Below are 12,398 nucleotides of genomic sequence, written 5' to 3'. Positions count from 1 at the left end.
CTCAAACACTAATAATAAGAATAATACTAAAAAGGTTAATTGGATGTTAGAAATAATGAGTGATTTAGAAAATGTCCATATAATATTGTTAAAAATATAAAAAAAATTAAGAATGTTTCTAATTGCTACATTTGTACACATCTCCCTACTTCTCTTTCTAAAGGTGTGGCTTACATAAATTTGTTTTGTCATATCCTTTGTCTGGGTAAGTATATTGCCCAATAATAATGTAACAGACATTTTTGGAGGAAGTTTATATAGATCGTGATGTTCCGATAGATTAATTATTTGTTACTCTCAATCTTTTAATCTCAGCTCCAACAAAGTTTCACAGTGTAAATATGAAAAGTGAAAACATGAAGAATATTTATTTTCCATAGAAAAGTGTAAGCAAACTAATTGAAACCGAGGGTCATTTTATTAGACAATATAATAATCAATGCCAGAATATTAAACCTGTAGGATCTGGAGTGTTAGCATTTGGTTCTACAGAATAAGCTGTGACTGAGAAGTCCCGAATACATCCTACTCTTAACATTTGGAAAGAAAGCGAGGTAGACATGGGTACAAAACATGTTGAGAAAAATTGTATGTTCAAAGAAGAAAACAGTGAATATATACATATACTTATGATATTAATACTACACTTTTTTGGTAATGGTCCTAAGTGTAGAGGCATTCACCATACATGTAACAAGCTTGTTTATTTGACTCTTGCTATGGGGCGGACAGGTACTTGTTATTTAACATTAGTGGTTCTTAAAACTATTTGGATTTTTTCTCTGTAATGATTCCATCTATCAGCATTGTACTATAGGACATGAAGAGTACTCTTACACTTTAACAGAGCTCTGTTCACTGAACATTTAGTGAATTACACAGGATGTGCATTAGCTAGTATTAATGAAGAGATGCATACAATTAGGTGTATGTTAATTCAAAATGTAATGGCTTTAGATATGCTTTTAGCAAATCCATTGGTGTTTGTAAGGTTACTAAAACTCAGTGTTGTACATATGTACCAGATAGTGCTTGGAAAATATCTATATGGAGAATTTGACTAACTTTGCACAAGGAACGCACCCATTAGCAGAATCTGGAATCCGACTGGATCAAGGTTAGGGGAATGAGGTAAATGGTTATTAAACATAGTTGCTATATCACTTGATATATTATTAGTTGCATTAGGTATTTGTCTAATACGTACAATTTATGGAGTTAATTTTAGCATTTGTTTGAACAGGAAGTACCAAAGGAAGAAGAAGAAAAAGATAAGAAGAATTACGAAGGACAAAACTGAGTGGGACAGAACAGTTTAAGAATATGACAGATTAAAAAGTTTGAATATGAAAGTTTCTCACAGGTCTAATATGATGACAACAGTATTGTAAGGTTGTGGTAATGATGTTATATTTTTAATTATTAGAGGAAGAGAGAAAGCTAATTCATGAGTTAAAAATGTAGTTTACATGATTTTTGTTTTGATAGATGCAGGCCTTAAAATACATTGGATAACAAACAAATGTGCACAAGTTTCTTTCACTGTGAAACATGAACAAATTGTAAATTAATTTTCAAGAGGTGGCCTTGCTCATCTGTGTAGCTTTTCATTCGTTAACAAAATCTAACTAACTTTTCAAGGCTAGAGGCAGTGGCCTGTTGGCAGAACTTAATTTATTCTATCTAGAGTATTTATATTGTAAAGTTTGTCTCACCATGATATGTGCATGAAGAATGATGTGATGATGTGCAGAAATAATGTATTCATGCCATGTATTTTTAAGTCATTACTTTGGTTGCAGCGGGAAAGATAATATGAATAATGAATGCGGGCATCCATATTCATAATGTAATTATAATGAAATATGTGTGTCATGATGGAAAGCAAGATAAAATGTATTCAATTGTGGCATACCATCTTGCTTCATAAACCCATTGCTAACAGAGTGTCATGAATTTTAAAATGTCACAATATTTGTCAGTATACCGTGTATTGTTCAGAGCATTATAATAGGGCTTGAGTTTTTTGTCAAGAGATCTCTTGCATATTTGTCCTTGGATCTCTGCTGTTCTGCGCTTCTCTTTTTTATTTGGATATATTTTTGCAAGAAACTTTTTATTTTTGTGCATTTAGTTATATTTGCACATCTGTTTTATTATTGTTTAGAGCTCTTTTCGCTGCAAGTTCACACTAATTTTAACTTACTTGTTGCAAATCGCAGTCAGTTTGTTTGAGATAACATTGAATCACAACAGGTGCACAATTTATGTTTTTTCTCTGAGCACACGTTTTTTCATGCAAATCATTGTTACTTAATTTAAGTGACCCGGTTATTTAGTTAGTTATTTCTAAACTGTATTATGTGTTTCACAGTTTATGTGCCTAGAGCATATGTAGTGTTGTGTGATCACTTGCAGTAGGACCCTTGTGGGACTGTCTGGGAAAATCTGTGGCATCTTGTGGTAGTCATTGATGAATACTCATGTTTTCCATTAGTGGAAGATCTATCATCGACAACCAATTGCAAAGTAATCGAGAGGCTGGATAATATCTTTGCAGTGTGGTGAGCCTTCCATCCTTAAATCTGACGTAGGTTCACCCTTCAATAGCAGAGAGTTTAACGACTTCCTTAGCCGCTTGAACGTCAAGCATCAGAAAAGCACAACTATCTGGCCACAGGCAAATGACAGTGTTGAACAATTTATAGGCACACTGAAGAAAGTGGTTCAGTGAGCTGCACTGGAAGGAGTCGATCTCAAGTCATCCTTATGTCCAGCCATTTGTGCATATTGGTCAATTCCCCATTCAACAACAGGTAAAAGCTCCTTTCTGTTCAGGAGAGCCATTGGGAGACAAAGTTACTGCAATGGAGCATGAGTCGAGTGATAGACACTGACAAAGTTTGTCTCACGGACACTGTTCACAAAAGCAAAATGAAGACTTATGCAGACAGGCGCAGATGCACTCGAGAAACGGTTTTCGAGAAAGGAGAACAAGTTCTAGTCTAACAAAAGCGAAAGCACAAGACTGAAGCTCTGTTTGATGCTGATCCATTGAGAGTTGTGGCAAGTAAAAGATATATGTTGACTGCTCAACGTTCCAGAAATAACATTACAAGAGACTTTCAAGTATCTGCCTTGATGTTCGTTGATTCCAGACCTCACAAGTGAGACGAGTTCCCAAGTAAAGCATCTGAATCTACATCTACAATGCCCTATGACTGCGCAACTCCCTCGCCTCGTACGACTCGATCTAGAAGAATGGTGCGAGGGCCTCAATGACTCATTGAGGAACTCTAATGTATATATATTGTTCGCACTTTTTATTTAACAAGTGGGTGATGTAGTGTTGTGTGATCATGTGAAGTAGGACCCTTGTGGTCTTTGGTGGAATCCTTACAAAGTTATGTAATCAGTAGGGGTGTGCCTGGGTGAGGTCAATAAAGGTAATGACGCAATGTGTTCTGTTAACGGTTGCATGCCACAGAATAAAGACGTGTGCTACAGAACTCCATGTGTGGCATGGTCATTTACCTGCTCCAGAGCTTGGGAGGACGCTACAACATGCAGTTGATTTTATACTCTGTATTATTGTTTTTGCTGTCTACATTGCTGATGTAAGTTTAATTTTATTCACTGAATATATTTAAATGATAGACTAAGTGAGAGCCTTTTGCTTAATTATTTTTGGCTCAGTTTTGTATTCACTTTACATTCCACTGGTCCTGCGGATCGACCCTTTCTCATAAATGAAAGCGTTGACAGTCTTTGGTAACTACGACAGAGCTGAGAACCGCTGTGACCTGTAAGTTGAGTCTGGCCTGACTAGTTGCCCCGACTAAAAGAAGGCCCCACACAATTACAAACATATTGCCCAGGAAGATCACGAGCCAGAAACAATGGGAGCAATTGTGGCCAACCATCAGCTCTAAGGTGCTTGGTGAACACAATGGTGAAGTAGGAGAGCTGCTTCTTTCATCCACACCACTGGAATTTGAGAACCCTTTGATCACCTTGCAGATTGGGATTGAAAAATAAGAGTTTTTTTAGATCCAGATGTACCATCTGATCCACAGCAACCGATATTATCTCTGGGGTATAACCTGGTTTCTAACATGTGACCAGTTTTCTTGTTTGTACTACACATGAAAGTGTGCTTATACATCAGGCATAAAAAACTTACTTATAACATTGGTAGTTTTTAGAGATGCAGTTCTGATCCTGACCCTATAAGGTGCATACAATAAATACATTACTCCAAGGTTAATCATATTAGCACACTCTCACTGCAAATTCTCATGCTACTATTTTCACCACACATCACCAGTGAAGGACATTTTCTCGCGCATCATGTGAGAAGTGTTACAAAAATAATGATCTTCTTTTCATATGACTTACATATGGGAACGGTGAGGACTAAAATCACCAGAAGGCTGCTTTTCCACGGGAGTCTGGCATGAACCACAGATATAGCCATAGGGTGCATAGGCTAAGCAGACCAAAGGCTTTACTCAGCCTGGCCCTGGTAGGCAAGTTTCTAATCCAGTCCTCATTATGAAAGAACTTAGCCACTAGTCGTTCGAGCTAGCATTTGTAGCAAATATAAACCCCAAAATATATACGTTTGTACAATATATCACGGTTGTGTTCTTCATTCTTTAAAGTTTTGTCATATCCCCTATTGAAAATATAATGATGATTTGTGTGTTTGAGAGAGAGAGGGGGGCTAAGGGGGGTGGCTAAGGGAGCTTGTGGACTAACCTGTTAGGTCTGACAGGGTTATCTGTCCCAAAATGGGCCCTTCTTATGGTATGATGTAATCGAGAAGTTCATGGGGGCCCATTCCTGTTTTCTCTGCTTTGCACCACTGATTCGTATACTTTCCTGATGAAGGCACCAAGAGAAATCTATTGGGTGTGACCAAAACCTTTGGCTATGTAGTACACTCCAATCATGGAGGGAAATGTGAAATGGGTGATCAGTCTATGCTGTGGTCTCTCGTGTAGCACGTAATGGTAAGGTCAGAGTCTGTGGTCATCTGCTGGATGTTAACATACTTTTGAGACTAAAATCAGCTCAGGATCAATGAAATCAAACCGTATATAATAATTAAACGGGGCACCACCTATCAGCTGGCCAAAAGAAATCTAGTCTTGAGATCTCCTCAGTGTCTACTCACAAATTAAAAATATCTGTGTGAGTTAGGAACCTAAACGTATGATGGAACATCAATAGCAATAGTGGTGAGTGAAGTTTTCTTCACTTACACTGCATGAACACAAAATATTTAGAAACCTTAACTTCTCGGGAAAAGTCAAGAGCCTTTTGAGAATAGTAATAATCCGGATTGACACTGCGAATAATGGAAACAGTCCAGCCTGAACTGCCAGGCCAGGGAGGACCTGATCTTCCCTCAAAGAGGTTGGTCATTACTAAGGAGGAGGCCTCAAAAGGGCCGCTTTTGGGACCTAAAGTTGTCCTCCAATGACTTAGGGCCTCATTACAATGGGGGTTGGACGCCACGACCGCGATAGCCCTTCAGGCCGAACACTGCATTACATTGCGTGGCAGTCAGTCTACAGAGGTCAGAGGCAAGACCACCGCCTCAGACAGGATCAAAGATTCTGACAGGGCAGCAGTCGGAGCTGCCTCTGACCAGGATGGCGGTGCCAAGTCAGGCACCGCCATCGAGATATGGATATCCCTTTCCGACAGCCTTTACAATGGGGGAATACCGCCATGTAAAGGCTGTCAGAAAGTCATATAGGGGGGTCCAAATAGGGCCCCATCCCTGGCGGGCCACCGTTAACTGGCTCAGGGGGCACATGTGGTGGCCCCGCGCACCTCCATGCACCACATGATGCATGGCACACAGTGCTTGAAGGTGCAGGAAGTGGTAATTTACATGCTGGTTTGTGCTGCAGCCCTTTTCCTGGGCCGCAGCACAAGCCGCCGTGTAAATGAGCACTTTGAGACTGCCAGCCCGGCGGTTCCATCGTAATTGGGCTGTCAGACAGCTGCCTGCTTGTTGAGCAGCGGTCTCACCACCCGCTATCCTAATCGGGCCCTTAGATATTTCTCTTCGTGCCCTGGACAATGTGAGGTGCAAGTGGCACATTTGAGGGCTGCTCAGGGAGTTTTAAACAATGGGACACTTCAGAGTCCACAAAAAAAAAAGAGTTAAGGCCAGTGAGCATCACAAATATACAGCCCCAAGCAGACTGAAGCTAGGAAGCTACCTTAGCAGGGAAAATATACTATTAGGTCTTGGAATCATGTCATTTTTGGGAATATGATGCATGTTATGGTTTTCCCCTGTGCTAATAGTTGATACAGGACGGAATGTGGCCCTAAGGACCATTGCCTGACGGTCAGGGCAATCAGTTTAGTAAGTAAAAGCGATCACCTGGTTGAAGATCCTATGAATAAAACAAATGTCTGCACACAGTAGACCATTAGGTCCTTGTCTGCATCCCAGCGGCATACTCCTGAACATTATTCTGTAAGACAACCCTACAAATGAGGGCTAGCGACAATGCCTTTTTGTTCAGGGACTGTAAGGAAAGAGTTGCAGAGGGCACAGTCATGGCATTGGTGGTACAGCCGCACACACCAAAACCATAGAAATTGCAGATCATCTTCAGAAAACTGGGAGTGACGACAGTGACGTTTCTTGAAGCGGATGTTTTAGGAATACGCTGCAAAAAGCGCAAAGGCCCTCTAATGTACTGAAAAAGGGCATTCAACAAAGCAGATGCCATGTACCCAGGTGGTGAAATTTTGCAGGCTTGCAAGGTGGAGGAAGAACAGAGCTTTCAGGCATGCATGCACCCCAGAAACTAAAGCTTTTAACTCTTTGCAGTTCAAAATATGGGCCAGGTAACCCATGAGTTTGGTATTAGACATACTGGAATATTAAAATATACACTTTTGAACTAGGCAATTAGCCATAACAAGGTAAGATTTTCACACAATTATGAAAGTTAAGATTATACGTTCTCCCCAAATAAATGTTTATTTTAATGGCGTCATTTAAAAAAAACCTATCATATTGTGCCACAAAGGAATAGGTTTAGACAATTCCTACACCACCCTAGACTAGAATCTGTACTAGATAACTAGACCAGGCCTCCTCAGGTGTGAACCACAGTAACTTCCTCAGTTAACTGAGAGCTGCTGATACACCTACTAGGCACATCTGGCACCCAGTAGAAAGACAGACTGCAGACCAAGTGATTTTACGAAAACATGGTGCGCGGTAGAAGGCGCAGGAATGCCAGTCACCAATATTCTAATGGAGGATACCTGAGATTCAGACATGTAGTATGCTGTACCAGAATAAAAAAACTACTTTGAAATAAAAACTAAAAAAAAAAACTAGACACATCCTGACAGAAGAAAATAATGCACCTCCGTGTTTTAATGAATTTATTTTCAATAGTTCTGTAGTGCAAATATCGTTTTACAAAGGCAGTTGGCACACTGTACAAAAGACGACTACCTTAATAATTAATACAATGTGGTAGTAATATGTAAAAAATATAAATCAACACATTTAGAAATGTAAAGCTCAAAAGAGCTAATAAACCAAATTTACACTAAAAAAATTTAACAAAACATGGACAGGAAGCATGCCACGTGGAATAAAAAGTAGAAAAACAGTTACTTTCTATTGTAAATTACATTAAAGTAAACCCAAATGTTTTTTTAAGTCACAACAAAAATAAAAGAGGGCGAGACCAGCTGGGACATTGTTTAAGCATTTCATGTATAATGAAATCGACAAAATCTCATCTGCTTAAAAAAATGATAACTTCTGCGAACAGTGCGACAGAGGTGGCAGACAACGAGAAGAGGGTACATTGCTCCATGTTTTAAAAGAAAAGGGCGTAAAAACGTGACCCAATTCAGAAAGCCAATTACGGGTTCAATTTATAGGTGCAACGCCTTTTTAGGAGTGTAATTCCAAGTCTGCCGTCCGCAAAACGTGGTTTCACATTCGTAAAAAGATAAAATTACACATAGATATATTCCAGTGAGTTAATCTTCTACCAGGGGCGTGTCAAAGGGATGGGAACGCTCTGAAAGTGTGTCGACACACAGGAGCACATGCATCAAGGTAGGCTTCTGCGATTCCTTAATTGTGATTATTAAGGAATCGCAGAAGCCTATGCATGTAGAAATCGCTAAATAAATAGCGATTTCTAAACATTCCTTAATTGCGACTCGCAAATTGTGAGTCGCAATTAAGGAATGTTTTCCCATTCATTCCTATGGGCCTAGAGGCCCATAGGAATGAATGGGAAGTGCATTCACAATTTGCAAGTACCCAATAGGTACTCGCAAATTGCGCATGCCATTTTCAGGGTGCAAGGGTTCCAAAAGGATACCCTGTTGCATCCCTGAAATTGGCATAAGAGTACATGTTGCACACACACATGCCCCAAGGGCATATGTGTGTGTAAAATGGAACTTTGAAAAATGCACATTTTTCAACGTTTTTGCAAATTACCATCAAGTACAAATCGATGGCAATTTGCGACTCCTATTAGCGAAATCGCTACATTTTTTATTTTAATGCATTGCATTTAAGCAATATCAATTTGCGAATCCTTAAATGCAATCACAATTTAAGTATCGCAATTTAGAGATTACTTAAATTGCGATTTTTGCATTTGGGATGATGCATCCCAAATGCAAAAATACCGGTCGCAAAGGAGCAGATTCTGAGAATCTGCCCGTTTGCGACCGGTTTTTGTTTTGATGCATGTGGCCCACAGAAACTTTCTTGTAAGTCAGTATTCACAAAGTTTTCTATGCCCCTTCTCACTTTTGATGACGATATTGAAATCCTTTTCTTTTCAATGGAAATAATCGGAAGGAAAGGTAACCAAAATTGTTGAGTCACCAGGTGAACTTTTCCCTGTGAAGTAAAGTGGTGAATTGCAGGTGCGGAATTGTACACTATGTGAGATTAAGCATGCAGATATGGCTATGCAATAACGTAATTGGCAATTTTCAATTTTCTACTGCGACTGTTGCAGCTTTCCAGAAACTTCTGGGAACCTTTGTGAATTAAAAAATATTTAAATCTGCACCCAGCCTTAGAAGTAAACCTAAGAATGAAGATTTCTGATCCTGTTTTTAAAGAATCTGACTGCTTCTCTTTTTTGCTTAGTGAAATTCTAGACAGGGTTGTCTAACTATGGGCAACTCACAAGTCCACACATATAATAATACATTTTTGTACAAGCAAGGTATATTTCCTAAATTCAACACTTTACAAATCATTCTGTACTGTGCAAGGGAATAAATGCAGTACCATGTCTGGGAATAACAAGACCAGTACAGTGTACTTGGAAGTCATAATCCAAATATTCATTCTTGGAGAATAACATCTCATTACAATGAGTAAAGTTTGAAGTACATCTTATGAGATGATGGAGCCACTTTTACTTTGATCAGCACTCAAGACTCCCCTGATAATAAGCATGTCAAGTTGCATGATAGGTTGTGGTAGGTTGAGGATGGCAAAGATAGGGAGCAGATCAACCAATCAAGTTTCTTGTAGAGAGACTACTCACTTGTTAGGGTCTCAAGGCGCTGAATGAACTCTATAATACAGCGCAAAGAGATGGAAACTAAGATTTGCAAAGGTCCTATGCCTGAGTTCCTGAGTCCATACAATGCAGTTACGGGTGTCCTCAATGGTTTCAAATTTAAGGTTCCCTCACAGGCTCATGGTCTCTCCTGAACCTCCTTTTCCAATTAACACACCAATATTTTGTACACATTTCCCTCAAGCACGGACATCTTACCATGGTGCCTCCTACATTACACCTGTCACACAACATAAATACTTGTTCTATTGTGCACCCCCTTAACCTACACGCAAACACATCTCTCTCACACATGCACAAAACAACGGTCACTCTTTTACCCCCTAAAAACTGCAGAGGTGTTCTAGGCCAACTCCAGAAAATGACCTTTTATCTTTACGTCCAGTCCTGTCACTAGGAAAAAAAGACGCAGGCTATCCTGCGGTTCTCCTATGCTATAAACCAAACCAATACAACTGTTCCCTGCTACAACCCACAAAAGTACTTGTACTGTAGTGCACTACCGCTTACAGAAATGCACCGCTCTACCAGCACCATGCCAACCTCCATAAAAGAATACCTGATCTATGCTCTATCCCATCTGACTACCACAAAAACATGGCTTCTACCACAACCCAACCCCTTTCCCTCCACGGTATAAATATTCGTGTTTCTGCACACTCCATATATTAAGAAAGTACAGTTTTTCAGCGCACTCTTTATCCACGCATACCTGTCCTTCCCCCCCCAGCACTTGGTCAACAAGCAGTCCCTACTGTGGCATATGAAGGTGCTTCCATGGCAGGCATACAGCCTGACATTGGTGTCACCAATGGAGAAACGTTTCAAACAGGAATAAACTGCCCCACCGCAACAGCTATTTCAGAGTCTGAGCATGTGGATTCACAGAGCCCTAAGACTTGCATTTCCAGTAGTAGACATTCTGATTCCATTTTGTGCACCTCTGGTGCTCTCTTCTTCAGGTGCCAAGGTAGAACAAAGGCAGGTGGTACAAACAGGGCAAGAGAAACCATTTATGAATATTAATAAAATATTTCTTAATGCGGGTTTTAAGGATTTGAAGTTCTCAGAGTATCCCTAGGTTGCTGGAATTGCCCCTTAAAGCCTTTGAGTGACTGTGGACTACGCCTGACTCAGTGCCAGACAAGTAAAAGGATATCCCTACACTACATCGACCTGTGGAATGTGTTGTACCCAATGGCAGCAAACAGCTTGTGCAAGATGAAAACAGCAAGCAGAGAAGTTGGGGAGAGGATCAATAGTCCATGCAAGCCATAAGTGACTCAGTATTATATTGATGCAAAGGCTGATAAAGCTTATGATAAAAAAATGAAGGTAAGAAAATTCACCTTGCTGCTAGATGGTCTCCAACAATTTCAGAACTGCAGCTTTTGTCCTGGTCCTCTTAACTATAAATCTCTCCCACTCGGTCATAATGCAACATAGAGGAGGAGTTTATCGGGACCCTGTCATATTGATCACGGTAATGCTATGCATAAACAGCCACCAAACTCTCATGTGAATAAACTTACTGCATTTGAGCACTTTGAAGCATCTCAAATATGACAGGAAAGAAATATACGAATAAAAAAATACATGTAAAAAAATAAAACCATACACATTAATTCAGATTTGAGTAGAAAACGATAACAGGCACATCAGTATCATGAAGGAATAAAGAACGGAAAATACTGAGCAGCATTTTATTTGAATCATAATCCACAAATGCAAAGCACTCTCCAAGTGCTGTGTAAAATGGAAGCTGCATGATGTAATACAACTCCTCTACTCTGGAGAATGAGAGTTGCTTTCAGGCTTACAGAGAGGGTCCCCATCAGAAGTATCATTCCATTTCCGTAACGTATGAGGATGAGGAATTGCCAAATGCTGTCTTACATATTCATATGCCTGAGGGGAATAGGAGTATAAAGTGAGACAGAACTCAATAAGGCTATCACTGTAGCGATGCCCATGAGGGTCCTTCGAATGGTTACTCATTTCATTCCGGAATATACCTAAAGATACACCGTCCAATTTCTTTTCTATGACTTGCATCGCAGACTCTTCTGAAACACCTAGATTTCTCTTTTTCAGATCATCCACCAAGTTCTTCAGTTTAGTGCACTTTGTGTTCACCCTCCGTTCGCTTTGCTGACACAGTTTGATTTTCTTATTTGCTGCCTCCAGCCTTCGCTCTAAAACCTCGATTTTCCTTTTGGCGGCAGATAGGCTTTGTAGGTAGTAGGTATGGTCCTCACAGCGATGGAGTATTGTTTGAAGGTTTGCCGCAGCACCAATAGGAGAATCCGTGTCTGGCTTGCCATCGGAAATGCTTGCCGGCTTGCTAGCCAGAACATCTGTAGACGTGCATGTGGAAAGAGCTGATGAGTCTTTGTTACCTGCACAACAGGAAATTGATACATCATGGTCTTCACAGTGACTGTTTTCAGTTTGAATGTCATTGGACTCTGTCTCTAACTTGCTTTCAGAAACAGATGTTGTCTTCTTGGTTATGGTATCTTGAGGAACAGCAACCTGCAAATAGCAAAATATGCTTGTACATATCAACATGAACATTTTTATTGTGCTGGGAATATAATATATTTAGCGATATAGGATAATTCTGGCATAAGGACCGCAATGCACATTTTCTTTGTTGGTTTACTTTAATTTTATAAACTCCTATTTGCAAGATCTTTGAGGAAGATGCTGAGAAACAACAGTTATATATTCGGGGCAAAAAGAGCGTGAGGTCCGGACTTTCAAGTGTTCCTATAG

General features: G+C 39.9%; 1 protein-coding gene across 2 annotated transcripts in view; it reads right to left on the bottom strand.

Annotated features, from left to right (window-relative positions):
* Window positions 1-7,414: 7,414 nt before the first annotated feature.
* The window catches only part of LOC144818819 (THAP domain-containing protein 1-like), an 87,494-nt gene continuing 82,510 nt past the window's right edge, over window positions 7,415-12,398 (bottom strand). For both annotated transcript variants that reach the window (XM_078676594.1, XM_078676595.1), the window contains exon 3: window positions 7,415-12,155. In XM_078676594.1, the coding sequence (XP_078532720.1) occupies window positions 11,406-12,155 (750 nt within the window). In that variant the 3' untranslated portion in view covers window positions 7,415-11,405. The remainder of the gene's footprint in view (window positions 12,156-12,398) is intronic.

The sequence above is a fragment of the Lissotriton helveticus genome, chromosome 2_1 (assembly GCF_964261635.1).
Source record: "Lissotriton helveticus chromosome 2_1, aLisHel1.1, whole genome shotgun sequence".
NCBI classification, from domain to species: domain Eukaryota; kingdom Metazoa; phylum Chordata; class Amphibia; order Caudata; family Salamandridae; genus Lissotriton; species Lissotriton helveticus.
Note: the sequence above shows the minus strand (reverse complement) of the source record. Positions and strands in the feature narration are given on the sequence as shown.